This window comes from Enhydra lutris, unplaced genomic scaffold (genome assembly GCF_002288905.1).
Source record: "Enhydra lutris kenyoni isolate GAN:26980312 unplaced genomic scaffold, ASM228890v2 scaffoldscaffold3, whole genome shotgun sequence".
Lineage (NCBI taxonomy): Eukaryota > Metazoa > Chordata > Mammalia > Carnivora > Mustelidae > Enhydra > Enhydra lutris.
This window is the reverse complement of record NW_019154087.1, coordinates 43,899,231-43,917,176: the sequence shown is the minus strand read 5'-3', so window position 1 is coordinate 43,917,176 and position 17,946 is coordinate 43,899,231. Positions and strand designations below refer to the sequence as shown.

Genomic DNA, 17,946 nt, shown 5'->3' with positions numbered 1-17,946 from the left:
TGACAAAAACCCAAGAGCCTTGAACACATGAAGGCATACAGTAAGCAGGATCCCCAAACGCATTTGAGTGTGAGCTTTCCCCTAAACGCCTCATGAACGGAGTTCTCTGAAACAGCTCTGGAGAGCGCAGTCGTCGAGGTGTGCCTGTTGTCTGAGGTGCAGGGTGTGTGGGGTGGGGGCTGAGAGCCTCATCTTTGCTCAGCCAGTGTGACGACAGGGCACCAATCAGCTGCTCTCTGCTTTTACAAAGAGCACAGCTCAAGAAAATAGACACGAAGGAAAATCTCCTGAGAGACCCAAGTATTTGAAGAGACTGTGAAGGTAAATAATCCGTGGGTTCTATTGCTTGCAGACGCCCAACACAAAGAAAACTACGAAGGGGATAAACTAGGATTCAGGTGAAGTCAGGGACAGGGACTGGACAATGTGGGTCCCTGGAAAGGATTTTCCAGCTGTGATTCTCTGTAGACAAGAGACACTCCCTGTTTTCCTCAAGAAGCCATCTGAGAGGCCGAAAAGCCAATACTTCTGCAATTTCCATTTTTAGCAATCTATGGTGACATGGAAATCATGTTTAACTGAACTTGGGTGAAGCTGTCCAGTGGTGAGTGGCACTAACAGATCGACTCAGCGGTAAGGAAAGGGGCCAAGTCACCGATGTTCCCCTTGTCGGAGAACACAGCGGCTGTGGTTCATTGGAATCTGAGCAAGAGTTTGCTCACTACCACCACCACCTGTTCAGGTATCTTCCACCACGGACAGCTCCATGGGTCTCAGGTAATCAGGGCGGCAAGCGCCTAGCATGTTCCCTTATAGCGGACTTACCCGGACCACGCCGTCTGAGTGTCCTGTTACTATGACGTTCTGTGTGTCCCACTCGTTCATCTCCGACACACAGCAGCAGACAATCTGCTGGCTCCTGCCTGTGAACGTGTTCACGCTCACAATCGGGTTCCCATTGATGCTCCACACATGGATGTATGTGCCAGCACAGGACACGATGTCCCCCTGAGAAAGAAAAACAGCCTCTTCACTCTCTTTGCTCCCTGTGTAGTACCTTCTGGTTTCAGAAGCAAAGTCAACCTTTGGCCTAGCTCTCAAAAAAAACCTTTTAAGTTCTTCAACCGGTGGCTCAGAATTTCTGAGGTAGCCTGGAATTCAGTGCTTGCTGACCTAAAAACATACCCCGAATGAAGAGACCTCTTAAAGAATTCATGGGGGAGCGGATGCTGTGGCTGGGGTGGTCTCACACGCAGACACAGGTAGGAACCTGTCTCCGCTCTCAGCATATGCCCCAGCACACTGCTGCATCATGTTTTACTCCAGGGAAAGCTGCCTGTGACCTAAGGAGTGAGGCACTACTCTCATGCCTCGCTTTGTTTATAAAACCCATTTCTACCTTTCATTTAGGAATCCACCTCTGCTGAATTTTACAAAATGAGTCCAATCACCAACAGCATAAGGCAGAAGAGAAATCTCTCAGTCTAGATACAGTTGTATCTCCCTTTTCAATAAATAACGATGAAATGTTGGCAGCACTGTAGCATCCCACTTTATAGTTTGTATTCATAATAAGGGGAGGAGATGAGGAAAAAAAGAAAATTAGAATATAGGTCACTTCTTGGCCAACTGGATAAACCTGCAGACTCCCTAAGCTGTTACCTCAGGTTTTTGTAAGCTCCAAAGATAGAAAAGAACAAGCTCTTCCCTTAAACTCGACCAGGCAGGGCTCTACCCAACCTGGTGAGAATCCCACCCACTCCTGCTACAGGAATGAAGATACTTCCAGAGCATCTACTGTGTGTCAGTTCGAGTAGAGGACACTTCTGCCATCCATTTCATCCTGTCAACACCTAGGAGGTTAGCTATTACTAGCCCTGCTTTGGGAGGGAGCAAAGTCAGGTGCGTAGACTTTAAGTAATCTGCCTAACATCACAGGATAAAGATTTGAATCCAGCCTTTTCTGGCCCCAAAGCTTATGTACCACACCATGCTGCTTTTCTTATCCCCAAGGCAGCCTGGATGTCACTGATGCTAGGCACTGACTCCAGAAATGCCCTGGGGGATCTCAGTACAGTCCGCAGGCACATGGGGACCTACAGAAATAGGAAGACGGCCATCCAAAGCAGGGGGAAACTAGAAGCTGAACAGATGCATCAACTCAAGGAAGAAGGGAAGGGGGAGCCAAGGATGGCAAGATAAGGAGGCTTGGGGCTTTCTCAAACCACCCTGTGCTGGTCTTGTTACTGGTCTCTTTGTCCCTCTGTCCTTCTACCCCAATGGCAAGAACAAAACCAAAAGCCAGACAAAAGTGCTACTTAGCCAAGCACTGCTATGTCTACCTGGGATTCAGCCACTGAACCACCTCGGACAGTGAGTTTGAGCAGCTGTGTTGTAATTAATGGCCTCAGTCTGTGCAAGAGAGGAGAGGCCGCTGCTCCATTCTGCCCTGCGAGAGGCGCAGCGCTCCAGGGTGCCTCAATGAGAGAGCATTAGAGCAAATGCGGCTACGGGCACCAAACATAGGAGGAGCTAAAGGGCAGCCACAAGGTCGCTGATGCCCCAAATGCTGACTGAAAACATGATACTGGCCACAAAAATATGACAGAAATAGAAATCTTTTCATGCATTATTAAGAGATACAAAAACACCGTAAAAGGGAAAAATCAAACACATCCGTGGTGTCTGCTGCAACTACTGCAATCCATTGCAGAATAATGACCAACTATAAATGAAATTCTCAGCATTTAAGTGAAAAACAACTCTAAAACAAAGCGCTCAAAATTGTGCCATGAAGCATTTGATTCAGAGGAACCCGGCCAGGTCAGAGCTATTCTGCTGTACTGAGGTTTTCGTAAAGCTCTTAGGGACATGTGTTTGTAGGACCAACCCAAGATGCTGTTGTAAAAGCATCTCAAACTTTTCAGATATACCAAAAAATGAATTTTTGGTATATATGCATACTCCCCCTTCTTTGCCTGGTCTGACCGCTCTTACTATTATCAGATACTCTACATGCCATTCACTACAACTAAATTTCTTTTTCCTTCTTCTTTGACTGACTACAAGGTATTAACTAAAAGCAAACTACTCTGTATCTTCTGGCAGAAATTAATGATGTTACGTTCCTCCAAAGGAAAACTGTCTGTGTGGGTGATGATATGATGTGGCTACATGGGGTGACACAAGAGGACCCCAGGACAGAGCTAAGGGTAAGGGAGGGAATGAGTATGCAGAGCGAAGAAGCAGTGAGGCTGGGGAGTTCCAGTCAATCTGCAAGACTGATTTGCATCCATGGGCATCACCAACATACGAACGCGGTAACCTATCCTGCAGACACAGGGATCTTAGTCTTTGTATAACCTAGCCCTAGCTTCTCTTACTTCCCCACACAGCTCAGCAATGACTCTCCTCTCCTCACCCCACCTCAGGTGGGTGTGGTCTCCATGGGGGACTCCCAGGCCTGTGCATTTATTTTATGCTGACTCACTTATTTATATGTAAAATATTTATTTTTGAGAAGAGATAATATTCTTCAGTAAGCTTGGGATTAACTTTGCAAAATAGTCCTATAACAATTCTGCTCATTTGGTTACCCAAATGTTACTCTTTTCACCTTACATAGTAAATAAAGAATCTGAATGTATTTCATAAAAATTTCAACACAATTTTAACATTCTTTTTTTTTTTAAGATTTTATTTATTTATTTGACAGAGAGAGAGATCACAAGTAGGCAGAGAAGCAGGCAGAGAGAGTGGGGGAAGCAGGCTCCCTGCTGAGCAGAAAGCCTGATGCGGGGCTGGATCCCAGGACCCTCAGATCATGACCTGAGCCAAAGGCAGAGGCTTAACCCACTGAGCCACCCAGGCGGCCCACAATTTTAACATTCCTAATAGATCCAACAAATTCCTTATTTAAAAAAAAAAGCCTATTCTAGAACGTGGTTTTGAACCAAATCTTGCTCTTCAAGGTATGCAGCAGTAAATGTATTTTAAGGTATTTGAGTTACAAACTTTAATATCCATTTTCTTTTTGCATAAATCAAAAAACATGTAGTAGCATTTATGAAATGAGTGTCTATCAACATAGAAAACAGAGCCATTTTTTGTTTATATTAGCCAGAAATACTTGTCTTCCCAACCGTAAACCAAGTGGGCAATTGAATACTTACCGTTAACTCATTGATACAAAGAGCAGAAACTGGAGCTCGATGGCCTCGGAGCTGGGTTAGGAAGGACAGTTTGTTCAGATCCCAAATGATGCAGGTTCGGTCACGGGACCCGCTGACAATTATGTGATAGGCCAATGACGCTGTGGCACAGGTGACAGTGTCCGTGTGGCCAAGTAAGGCCTATGAAGTAGAACAGAAAAAACGAGGCTGATCACCATGACTGTGCTCCTTGAGGGGCTCCAGAAGGTCCTGGATGTACTAGGAGTGAGGGGAGCGTGTGCTGGCAGTAGCAGTGTCTGCCATGTCTTCCTTCTTTGCCGACTGTACATGCCTCAACCTGCCAGGGGAACAGAGAAGTCTGGGGGACTCTGGAGGCTCTGACCTCCCTTTTTACATCACTTCTTTCCCAGACCTGGATTAGAATCTTAGAAGGGAGAATGGCAGCTGCCACCCAGTTTGGGTTTCTTCCTCTCATTTCTACATGAAAATACATTAGCTATGGTCCCCGCAAAGCACAGAATTTAAACTGGGCATTGATTCTTTTCTGCCACTGTCTCCTGTTCATCTAAGGAACTACAACTGGATGGATCTTTAAAAAAAACGCACACACGGTGAGGCCTGCATGGTGATGGTACATGGTCCTAGCAAGATGAAGGGAAGTGTGCTGAGCTCCTATTACTAACCTGGACACATCTGTGCCCAAGAGATCTTCTTCAGACTAGAACAGGAACTTCTGTCTTTTGCTAGAACATGAAGAGAAACAGGACCCAGGGAAATGGCAATGTGGGAGAACAAGCATTTCAGAGAAGATTCAGATTACTGTTAAGAGCTCCTGAGTATTAGGGTACCCGGGTGGCTCAGTCGATTAAGCATCTGCTCTCGGCTCAGGTCATGATCCCAGTGTTCGGGGATCGAGGCCTGCATGGGGCTCCTTGCTCAGTGGGGAGCCTGCTTCTTCCTCTCCCTCTGCCCCTCACCCTGCTTGTGTTCTCTGTCTCTCTAACAAATGAATACAATCTCTAAAAAAAAAAAAAAAAAGAGTTCTTGAGTATTTAACTACTTAAATAATGAGTTGGCTTACAATTTTTGGTCATACATAAATCCTTTCTGTATGCTTAGCAAACCCCAGAAGGCTGTTTTAAATAAGAAGTGACTTCTCCTGAGGGGTTACTGGCTAGCACACTAGCTTCAAAGTCTATTTTCTAAATGGAAAATATTGTGAGCCAGAGAGTTTGGATAAGCAAACTACAATATGAACCCTGTATTTGCTCATATCAACACTATCTTTTTATGTGGCCCATTTTTAGACTTAGCAACCACTGACGTTTCTGGCTGATACACATGACCAGTGGTGTTAAGTGCAAGGGGTTCCATCCCTTCCACAGACATTTAAGACACCACTGTCTACATTTGGCTTGAAAATAGCCTTAGCGTCCCACAGAACTGAATTCACATCCTGGCTCTACACTAAATGTGACTGGGGCATGTGTCTGAATCTCTTCAAGCAGTGGTATTTTCAGGAATCAACAGGGTTTATCAACTACCCTGCAGAATTGTGAGGACTGGAGTTTTACATTTTTAAACTCCCAGCATAGTGCTCTGAACATAGTAAGTGCTCAATAAATGACAGATATTGTTAAACTGTTTCTCAAATTTGTCTTATACACTTAGATGTATACTGCATCAAAAAAACTTTATGGCAAATTCACTCACAAATCAAATGTTAAAAAAAGGATGGCCTAATTATAAATGGTATCTTGCTTTAGGTAAAATTTTGTTAAAGTAGATAATAAATAATCAAATGATAAATGAGGAAAGAGATAAAAAAGAATCAAAGATTTACTGGTTCGGCTGAATGGAAATCGCCCAGAAGGAAAATAATATAAATCAATAGCAAACATAATTTTGATTAGAAAAATCCAATTTACAGGCAACACAGCTGACCCTGAACAACATGGAGGTTAGGGGTACCGATCCGTGACGCAGTCAAAAATCTAACTTTCGGGTGCCTGGGTGGCTCAGTGGGTTAAACCTCTGCCTTCAGCTCAGGTCATGATCTCAGGGTCCTGGGATCGAGTCCAGAATCAGGCTCTCTGCTCAGCAGGGAGCCTGCTTCCCTCTTTCTCTCAGCCTGCCTCTCTGCCTACTTATGATCTCTCTCTGTCAATAAATAAAAATCTTTAAAAAAAAAATTTAAAAAAATCTAACTTTTGACTAACTTTCTAACTGGGTAACTTCTGACTCCCCCAAAACTTAATTACCAATAGCCTACTGTTGACTGGAAGCCTTACTGATAACAAAAATAGTCATGTAACAGATATTTTGTATACATATTGTATTCTTATAATAAAGTAAGCAATAGAAAATATTACTAAGAAAATCACAAGGAGAAGAAAATACATTCACTGTACTAGGTTTATCAAAAAAGGTCTGTATATAAGTGGACTAGGACAGTTCAAACCCCTGTTGTTTAAGGCTCAAATGTATTACTTAAATACAATAAAATTTACATGTATGTTAATTTTATTTACTTACTATTATTATTATTATTTTTATTTATTCATTTGAGATCAAGAGATATATATAGAGAGAGCACAAGGGGGAGAAGCAGACTCCCCGATGAGCAGGGAGCCTGATGCAGGGCTCGATCCCAGGACCCGGAGATCATGACCTGAGCCAAAGACAGACACTTTACCAACTGAGCCACCCAGGCACCCCTTACTTATTTTTAGAGAGCGAAAGAGAGAGCACTCACACAAGTGAGCATGGGGAGGGGCAGAGGTGGAGGGAGAGAAAGACGATAAGAATCTCACAGCAGACTCCATACCCAGTGCAGCCCCACACCAGGCTTGAACCCATGACCCCGAGATCATGACCTGAGCTGAAATCAAGAGTCAAGAGTCAGATGCTCAACTGACTGAGCCCCCAAGCTCCCCATATTAAAAAATATATTACCTAAAGACAGCTTGCTTCAGATTTTAAAAAAGGACCAGCTTAGATCATTTTTAGAAATAGTACCACCTGATTTCATTTCCTTTATTTAAAGACCCATTTCTAGCAAAAGAACATTATTTTTTTTATTTTGTCCATTAGATCTGAAGCACCTTGGAATTAAAGAAGTTTTGTAGTTTCTCTAGAGTGCAGGCTGCCAGGATGGATATGTCCATCTTCTGTTTATTCTGTTACCTGTTTAAGAGTGAGGGTCTTAGCCTTTTCTTTCGAGGTGCCCATCTCCCAGACACACACAACTGTGCTCGTTCCACCTGTGATGACCAGCTTGGGGTTGGGGCAGATTGCACAGAGAATCTGGCCCCATTCAGACAAACATTCGTAAACAGTCACCACCTGTAAAATAAAACAGATGTGAGACACATATGCCATCAAGTACTATCAGCTTCTGGATCCCAGTGAGCACACTGAGGGAAGGGGAGCCCCCAGGCAGGCGCCTCACAGGCAAACGGATGTACACTCTGGGCTGGATTCACTCTGCAGCATTTCCACTGATGCTTTGCCCTGAACCCTGAACCCTACGGCCTCCCAACTACAGCTGCTGTGAGAAACCATAACGAAAAGGACTTTGCTCCTAGTGGGTGTCTCCAGCTTCTCCAGCCCTAGAAAATGACGTTCCGACTATGATGCTGTATACGATCCAGGGGAGAATCTGGTAGAAGGAGGTGTTTGCTGTAGCCAGTTAGAGGTAAGCGGGAATCAGGAGGGCTGCCGTTTAATGAGGTTTACTAAACAGGGTTGTGTCACAGCGCAATGCACAGACTTGCGCAAACTAGATCCTGCCCGCCATCTGGAGGGGACCAGCAGAGGGCAAGCACAGGGCACCGGATGGGCACGACATAGGGCCTCTCAAGAACTGCTATGGGACTCCACACGGAGGCTGCTGCCACCTGGGTGCTGGGCTGATGGGTTTTCCATCCGCCACTTAAACGTACTGAAGCAGTAAGTGGGCTTTCGGTGATTCACCATAAAGAGCCTCTTGTAGTGGTCAAAAATGTTGACTACCTGGCTGGCTAAGGACCTCTTGGAGGAACTCTTTGTAGGGGAGGGAAACTGTTAGAGCTCAGTACACAACTTTTCAAAAGCGGCTTGTTCTGTAGGAAACCCACCTTGTCCACTAGCTCCTTTAACCTGATCTCATGCTGCAAAGCTCTCCCTTCTTCTGGGTTCTGGAGGAGCAGGTGACTAGCCCTTGTCCTGGGCTCTTCCCACCCCTTTCAAGCAGGATATCCAAACCACAGAAGAGCAAGATTAAACGAGTGAGCAAGGAACAATGCAAACCTTGTCTGACTCATAGGTTCCCAGCCTGCAGCTCAGGTCGGCATAGCCCCAAGCGAAAGTTTTGTTCCAGGTTGGTGGAATAAGAACTTTATTCTGTTCTACTGCAAGAATGCCTTTATCTGTGCACACTATTTGGCCCACAGGCTCCTTAAGTTCTGTAAAAAACAAATCAACAGATCAGAATAGGGACAAGGAAAATGAACCTCATGATACTACAGAGGTCGTCATCTCAAATATTCCTATGAATCAAGCCTCCTAACACATACATTAGGAATGGCCTTAGAGGGAGAGGCTGGCTTCTGAGTCTCTGCTGCATGATGGACATCGACCCTAACAGGTGCTCTGCAGGGCTTCCTTCCGGCCTTCCTGTCTCTTGACCCCCCTGGGGTTGGCTCCTAGCAGTTGGCCTGTCTTCTTGACCATCAGGACTGCACAGAGTAATCTGGGATGCTCTCCAGAATCTGTGCACAAACCTTCAACCAATCTAGGCCTGCAGCACTTCCCACATGATATCCAGCCTAAGACTTCCTGAAGGAAGGACAGGCCATCTCCCAAGAGGTCCGACTCCCTGCTGAGTACACCAGTGCTCCATGACCATCACTGGTGCTGAGTGCAGCTGGCACAGGGCGGTCCGTGTCATGAGCCAAAATGGCACGGAGCTGGTAGCCTATTAATTAACCAGACTTTGATACTCTAATTTTTAGATTTAACAGTGGTAACTTCAAGACTCTACAAAAACCTTTGTTCACTCTAAGAAAAATATCCACTTGGAAAAGCATTTTGTTGCTTATTTAAGATTGTATTTACTTATTTGGGAGAGAGTGAAAGAGAAACAGGGAGAGAGGGAGAGCGTGAGTGGGTGGGGGGCAGAGGGAGGTAGAGAAGCAGGCTCCCCACTGAGAAGGGAGCCTGATTCAACCAGGACCCTGGGATCGTGATGACCTGAAATGAAGGCAGACGTTTAACGGACTGAGCCAACCAGGCGCCCTGAGAAAGTATTTTTAGATAACTCATAACCATATTAGATAAAAGACAGATACTTTAAGTTGGCATATTAAAAATGCAGTCTTTCAACTGCTATTTCTAAATTGGCAGAACACATATAAATGAAGATTACAAAGGCTTTTCTACATATATAATATGAAGTTGAGCTACAAGATTTGGTCTATTAGAGTTTTTGCTATCTTAGTAGGGAGGAGAAATCTTTTTGGTTCTTTTTTTTTTTTTTTTTTTAGATTTTATTTATTTATTTGATAGACAGGGATCACAAGTAGGCAGAGAGGCAGGCAGAGAGAGCAGAGGAAGCAGGGTCCCCGCTGAGCAGAGAGCCCAATCCAGGGCTCAATCCCAGGACCCTGGGATCATGACCTGAGCTGAAGGCAGAGGCTTTAAACCACTGAGCCACCCAGGCGCCCCTTTTTGGTTCTTTTTGATGAAAAAATCCAACAGACCAAAAAAACCCAAACCAAAACAAAACAAAAGGAAAAGGAGAAAATCTAACAAGTATTTGGTGATTTATCACAAAAAGTATAGCACTCATTATAACTGACACTAATGTTTTAAGGCACATGTGTCAGGCTAATCACATGTGTGACTATTAACTACTCCCATAGAATCATGAAGCAAAGGCTGACTTCCTGTCACCTCACCTTTTACAGGTGTTAGAGAAGGCCTCAAGTTGTCCAGGTGATGGAAAAAGATCTTGTCACTTGTAGACCCCGGGGGGGCAGAGGCGCCCGTACTGTCTCCATTCAGTCGGCTCCTCACTCGCTTTGGAGGGTGAGGTTTCTTAAATAACTGGGATGAGAGAGGATGACACGTTTTACAATGAAAGCTAACATTTATTGAACCCTTTTAGATGTCAAGTATTATGTTTTTATTTCACTTACACTTCACAATGACCACTAGGCACTACATTATCACCTTTTCCATTTGAGGAAAGAACTTTTAAGGAGACCCAGAAGGATACTGGAGGTTTCCCATCTTAGCAAGCAGGGGTGGGACCATGAAAACCTGGGTTACCACCATGCTCAATGCTCTTCTGATCTCCTGACTTTTCAGGAATAAATCAATCTACTCAAACTATAGTTGATCAACCATTACTTTCCAATGATTTTAAAAAGTAACCAGTTCTTTATAGTCAGACACCATTCTGTACCACTGAGGGCAGACTGACATTCTCTTTATTTCTGGCAACACGGCCTTTCTTTATGTGACATCATTTTGGTGTCTTTTAGATGCTACTAATTTGTTGAAAGTATGAATGCCTTCTTTTTACTTTGCAGTACTGTAAGGGGAAAAAAAGAAAATAGTCATTTAAGATGACTATTTTTTAAATACTGCAGATCTTCGAAATAAGTGCAGAGCCATTTCTGTTAGAAAACTCCTATCTGAGGAAGATATTTGGAAAATCTGAGATAAAACGAGACTTAAAAATGACTAGAAAACCTTCACACTTTATGAATGTGACATTCTGGATTTCCAGAAGAAAAAACAGAAAAAATGCTTTGTAAAGAGAAAGACATTTTAGGCACCCAAACATTTAAACCCCTTGTTCCTGGTCTACATGTTTCAGGGTTCTGTTATTTTCTCAGACTCTACAGTTGTATGAAAGGACTCCCCTACTTTAAAGCATGTTCATGAATGGACATTTGCTGAAGAACTTTTTTTATACAGATATCACATTAATAAATTCTTTTTTCTTTAAGATTTTATTTATTCATTTGACAGAGAGACAGAGCAAGCACAAGTATGCAGGGCAGCAGGCAGAGGGAGAGGAAGAAGCAGGCTCTCCGCCAAGCAGGGAGCCTGATGCAGGACTCGATCCCAGAACCCCGGGACAATGACCTGAGCCAAAGCCAATACTTAACTGACTGAGCCACCAACTGAGCTCCTGTTGAAGAACTTTTAAGAGGACCTAAGGATAGAGCACCTCACCAGGCCAGGGTATATAACGATGTATGGATATGCTGACCGTTAGACCTAGATTTTCTAGGACGGCATACTTTGAAGGACTCTATCAGTCTCTCGAACTATAGTTTCCAGGCTCAGAGTTTAAGTCTGCCTCTTAAACTCAAAAGTGGGACTAAAATCTGTGACAGTGCATGTGTCTTGATTTTTTTGGTCAGAATATTTGTTTTTCAGAGGGTATGAAACAGTTCCTGTGCCTGTAACCCTCAGAAAAAAAGGAAAGGCTTAACTACAATTCTTCAGCTGCGATTAGAGCTTATCAATAAGCATTTAAGTTTAAAAGCAAACACAATTCTGGGGTGCCTGGGTGGCTCTGTCAGTTAGCATCCGACTCTTGGTTTTGGCCCAGGTCTTGGTCTCGGGGTTATGGGATCGAGCCCTGCATCAGGCTGGGTGTGCAGCCTGCTTGGGGCTCTCCTTCTCCCTCTGCACCCCCCGCCCCAAGGGAAACACAGTTACTTGGTTGGTAGATCAGACTGCACTGTAAGTGGTGCAGTTACAGGCTCTCCTGCTATCTGTCATCCAGAGAAAGGCCGTTGTTCTGAATGTTCTCAAACATCGATCCTGGAAACCTCTAAGTTGGTTAATGTACAAAAAGGGAGCCCAAGAGAGGTATCTGGGGCAGGAACAGAGAAGGATGGCTAGGCCAAAGTGTAGACCCGGGGCACCTGGGAAAGGCAGGTAGTTTGAAAGGCCAGCAGAGAGTGCCTTTCCTTCGGGGCTGGCTCCTCCTCGTGCATCACCCCATCCTGGCGTGCCTGGTGCATGAAGTCTCTTAACAGGGCTGTGCTCACCATGAAGGTGAGGGATCTACTGCATGTGGGTGCTGGGTGGCCATGCTCTCGGTCTTCCTGTTTGGGTTCCAGACAGTGGTCAGAGCGGCCAGTGATGGGCTGGTTCTTGGCACACCCATACACGCACCCTCCTACAAGAGCACTCATCACACCTGCATCACTAATCTAATCCAAATCACTGTTGTCTGTCCCCTCCACTGTCACTAAGAGCTTCTGAGGTGATATTCTGCTCCTAACTTGGTTCCCCTACAGTGTGTGCATGTGTATGAGACTATGAACAGAATGATCTTTATTTTTCAGTTTTTATTTTAATTCTAGTTAATGTACATGGACAGAATGATCTTTCAAGTCTAAGTATGGGGATGCCTGGGTGGCTCAGTCAGTTAAGCATTGGCCTTCGGCTCAGGTCATGATCCCAGGGTGCTGGGATGGAGCCCTGTGTCACGTCAGGCTCCCTGCTCAGTGAGGAGTCTGCTTCTCCCTCTCCCTCTGCCTCTCCCCTGCCTTGTGTTTTTTCTTTTCTCTCTCATTCTCTGTCAAATAAGTAAATAAAACCTAAAAAACAACAACAAAAAAAGTCTAAATATGGAGGCACCTGGTTGGCTCAGTCAGTAGAGCATGCAACTCTTGATCTCGGGGTTGAAAGCTCAAGCCCCACACTGGGTGTAGAGATTACTTAAAAACAAATTCTTAAAAAAATAAACAAATAAATAAAAAATAAAGTCTAAATATGACCATGCCTTTCCTTGCTCAGTGTCAGCACTGGCTTCCTGCTGGTCTTGGAATGAAACCCCATCCTGCGTGCTGTGGACCCCCAGACTCCATCTTCTTCCCTGATTGCAGGTCTTGGGCAGATATAGGAAAGCACTCCCTGCACTTGTCTGAGGGGAAATTCTCTGAACAACATTTCTATTTACCTGGCCTGCAAAGCAGGAGAAGAAAACAATAATTGTGGAAGCTACTGAACCTATTAGGTGGCAGGGCTCTTCAATAAAAACTTAGCCTAAACTTGCTATATGGTCATTCTTCATCTACAGCAATACTAGAGCTTAAAAAATGAGACTGAAAGCATCAATGATAAGAATATCCATACCTGTTTAGGGATCTGACCAAAGTTATTAATGAACCCTATGGTGGCTGTCTCCTTCAGTGGGTCATTTATGTTGTAGATGTCCACTTGACCCTCATAAAAAAGATGGTGGAAGACATTTACAGCTTCTACCGCGGCAGGGCCTTGCTGTTTATAGCCAAAGATTAAGTCAATCCACTCATGCAGATGGGCACTCACGTAATCACATTCCAAAGCCTGTAATTTCAAAACACACATTCAGTCATAGGCTGACTTTTATTACTTGCCCAGAAAGCAAAAGGAATTGGCCAGTGATCATAAGGAACTGAAATAACTAAAAATTGTAAGAACAATATCTGTAATTTGAATAAATGGGTGGTATCTTGCTCAAGGCCCTCTCTTTGTACTGTGGTCAACAACCCATTGAAATCCATATTAAACCACAAAGGATGCTCCCATTACCTCACGGTGGACTCGGATGAATTCCCGTGGGTCCCCTTTTGCCCACGGTGGAAGGATAACATCTCCCAGCTTGGTGCCATTTTGTTTACAGCCTGTGCAATTAGATAAATTAAAAAGACAATGAAAGATGGTAAATAAATAAAGTTAAGTAAGATGGTAAATAAATAAATAAATAGTAACTTTATATTAAAGTAACACATAAATAGTGGGTTAGATTCATTACCAGAACTATGAAATTTTACCATCAGAAAGGACCCTCTGAGATCAGCTACTCTGCTATTTCCCTAGGTCTGCTTCTTAGAGAATTCCCTCAGAGAGATTATTAAGCATTAGCAAATCTGACGGACCCACCCTGACAAATGGCTTCAGAAAATGCTGAGTTATGCAAAGTTAAACATGTTTCTTCTTGTAAGACTCTACAGAGGCAGAGCCCTTCTCCAGGAGGGATATTAGACACAATATTCCTGAAATTTAACTGATTGCAGGACTCCTTTTTAACGAAACATTTAGTGAGCCTATTGTTTTGAGTTTGTAGAAACTGCTCAAATTCTATCTCCTCAGGACTGCGCATTTGGAAGATCTTTAGCAATTTCTCTTAAATCTTCTTTTGTTTGGGCTTTTCCTGAATGCTTAGAGCTTGGTGAGTCATCAGCAGTAAACCAGTACTGAATTTCTTCTCTTAAGGTTTTGACAAAATTTTGCCTCTCACATGGAAGAGGTTACTGAAGGAATACCTAACTTCTCAGTCACTGAGGAGTTTGAGTGTTCTCTTTGCTAAAGAGGAAATAAAAATACCAGTCTTCTAGAAATATATGCAATACATGTGATATTTCCTATTTCTGATTCTTAAACTCTTGAGAGAGCTCTGTAGAACTGACATGTATTTTGCTGTAAGGATTCTCATTTAAAAAATAAAACCTGTAATGTAAGTTTCTGCTGTTAGTATATCATCTAACAGAAAAAAAAATCTGGAAAAACTATGGGGCTACCTAGCGGAAACAAAAAATGCATACCAAGTGATATTTATTCCATGGAAATTGTTAAGTCATAGCTAGACAATCTGAAAAATACTAAAGGAAGTGTTTGCTATAAAACCTGTCCACAACAAAACATATTAAATGGGACTGGCATCTCAGGAAACAGGTCCTCTCTTTTCATTTTTTGGAAGTAAAGGCCAAAAAGTTAATTTTAGCCTATAGCTTTCCCAGATACAAATCAGGTGATCAATGTAAAAAAAAATGACTCTATGAATACTAATGTTGACTCACTAGCTCAACAGTAGTTGGTTAGGTAAACAGCTATATTAGACATTTTCAGAGAAGTACAATTGTTCAAATTCTAGAACACAAAGGCAGTTTCAAGTGAGGGCCAATAAAAAATATTTCCCACAGAAACAATCTTGTTCTTGTCACTGGTATTTGATGGCTTATTGACAAAGTGATATTAAGTGAGAAACATAAAAATCAGTTTATTGTTTAAAGTGATGTCTTGATTTGGTTGGAAAAATTACCATATGACTTAAGAAAAAATAAAACAATCGAGTTATTACCATCCCTCCGCCTCATTCATACCCCTCATTCCACTCCCTTTGAAATACCACCCAAGTCTCCAGACTTGACATATAATCTACTTTTAAGAAAATATGCTAATCATCCCTAATATTTATGCAGTATCATTTTATTTCACCTGCACTAACTGTAATTTTAAAATTTAAAGAGAACACTCTGTAGTATACTCTTGGTCTGATTCTGGTACTTTGCAGCTCTCTTCCATGTAGATCCATATCCAAGGGTATAAAGATAAGAAGACCAGGGGGAATGTTACTCATCCCAGAGCCAGGGAAAAAACCAAGTGCTCTTCGTTTTACATCACTTAAAGATAATAAAAATAGTAAACACTGTTTTGGGAGTTTTCTTTCTTTTTTTTAAGTAATTGAAGTGAAATTTACCTAACATAAAGTTAACCACTTTAAAGTGAACAATTCAGTGGCATTTAGTACGTTCATAATTTTGTGTGGCCACTATCTCTATCTAGCCTTAAAACATTTTCATCACCCCACAGGGCAGTCTTGTACCCATTAAGCAGTGGCTCCCCATTCCGCCTGCCTGCCCCCCCCACTCCTGGGTAACCACCAATCTGTGTTCTTTGTCTATAAGACTGACCTATATTGGATATTCCATAGAAAGAGAATCATACATTATGTGATCTTATGTGTCTGTCTTTTTTAACTTAGCATAATGTTTCTGAGGTTCATCCGTGTTATAGCGTGTATCAGTAATTCACACTTTCCCATGGAGTACCATTCCATTGTATGTACATTTCACAATTTGTTTATTCACTGACAGACATGTGGCCTGCCTGCTCCTACCACCTGGCTATTGTACATAATGCTGCTCTGAACGGGTGTGGACAGGTAATCTGCTTGAGTCCCTGTCTTCAGTTCTTTCGCATATAGACCTCAGAGTGGAACTCCTGGGTCATAGGGTGATTCTATTTTTAACTTCTGAGACACCACCAAGCTAAGCTGTCTTCCACAGCTGCTAAGCCACCTCCCATTCCCACCAGCAGTGCATGAAGCTTCTGCTCTCTCTACACCCTCATCGGCTCTTGCTCTTTTCTGTTGTTGTGGCTTTTTGTTTTCACCACAGCCATCCCAGTGGATGTGAAGCGGTACCTACGTGATGTTCACTGGCATTTCCCTAATGACTAATGATGTTGAGCATCTTCTCATGGCCATTTGTATAACTTCTTTGGAGAAATGTCTACTTGGGTCATTGGCCCATTTTTTAATTGGGTTATCTTTTGGCTGTTGAGTTGTAAGAGTTATTTTCAAGACACTAGACCATTATGAGATACATCACTTGCAAATATTTTCTCCCCTTCTGGAGGTGTTCTTTTCACCTTCTTCATAATGCTCTTAGATGCAGAAGTTTTACATTTTGATCAAGTCCAAGTCATTTTTTTTAGTTGCTCATGCTTGTGCTGTTATATCCTACCTAATAAGGCATCAGCAAATAAAAGATCATGAAGATTTAACCCTATGTTTTCTTCTAAGAGTTTTACAGCTTTAGCTTTTTTTTGTTTACACTTTTAGCTCTTATATGCAAATAGTGTTTTTTAAAGTGTGTGATTTCATGGAAGGAAGATGATTTATTATGAAGATGAGCATGACAAAAATACATGGCTCTTTCTTAATTTACTTATTTAAAACTGGATAATTTAGTTCAGTTTGTAAGTGGTCTGGACTGGACTCAATTTCAGGTCTTTTGCTGGGGCTATTAAGAGAGTCTTATTACCTTTCCCATTAGATCTGGAGCTATAATTTCAAAAAGTTAGAACTGCCAACGGACAATCAACAAAAATTATTTAAAAAACTATTTTTAGAAAGAAAAATCACTCATATGTATTAGATATGAACACTTCTCTAAATTTTCTGTTAACAAACTTTGAGGTAGTATAGAAATGATTTATATGTTGAACACTTAAATACGATATGAAGTATGAAAAATATACAAAAATAGAACAAAGTCTGGCAGGAATATTCTGAAGTGGAAACAATGGAATTTTGATATGTCTTAAAAGAAATACTCAGAAACCTAGATCAGCAAACTATGTTCCAAAAAACTGCAGCCAAAATCAAATCTATTTCCTGTAACTGCTGGATTATACAAAGAGAGCAGAGTACTGACGAAATTTCTCTCCTTTTTAGGACTATTGATTTGTTTCTGTTTTTCTAGATAATACTAACCTAACATGATAAAAAAAAGAAATTAACTTGAAGTTATTCTAAAACTCTAATTTTAAAACATATCAGCATACAACCTGAGAATGCCTCAGGCAATACACAAGATTAAAAGAATACACGAAAAATGTGGATATATCATTTTTGGCTATTAATTTCGACCATAAGGATTTTTAAATAAATTTTCACCTCCCCTTTGTTTTTATTGAAATCACAATATTCTGAACATTAGATGCAATCTGCGTCAATTTTTAAATCTTCCCAAGACTCCACATTTGAAACAGTTATTTTGGGCATAGATGTATTTTTCCTTTTATATTTACTCCCACACACCCAATTATAGTAAATAAGAGCTGCTGAAACCACAAGGAAGTCTTTCCTTGTTTGTGCGTACTGCAGACACTATTCAGGAAAGTCACATTTCTATTGGTCCTTTCCCGGTTAGTG

The 17,946-nt window shown here is 42.2% G+C and overlaps 1 protein-coding gene across 3 annotated transcripts in view; it reads right to left on the bottom strand.

Moving 5' to 3' along the window:
* LOC111154820 (WD repeat and FYVE domain containing 3) overlaps positions 1-17,946 on the bottom strand; it is a 243,510-nt gene that overhangs the window by 10,915 nt on the left and 214,649 nt on the right. For all 3 annotated transcript variants that reach the window (XM_022514747.1, XM_022514756.1, XM_022514763.1), the window contains 7 exons: positions 13,758-13,849; positions 13,320-13,532; positions 10,112-10,259; positions 8,463-8,617; positions 7,359-7,517; positions 4,173-4,352; positions 826-1,008 (listed from right to left, as the gene is read on the bottom strand). In XM_022514747.1, coding sequence (XP_022370455.1) covers positions 826-1,008; positions 4,173-4,352; positions 7,359-7,517; positions 8,463-8,617; positions 10,112-10,259; positions 13,320-13,532; positions 13,758-13,849 — 1,130 coding nt within the window. The remainder of the gene's footprint in view (positions 1-825; positions 1,009-4,172; positions 4,353-7,358; positions 7,518-8,462; positions 8,618-10,111; positions 10,260-13,319; positions 13,533-13,757; positions 13,850-17,946) is intronic.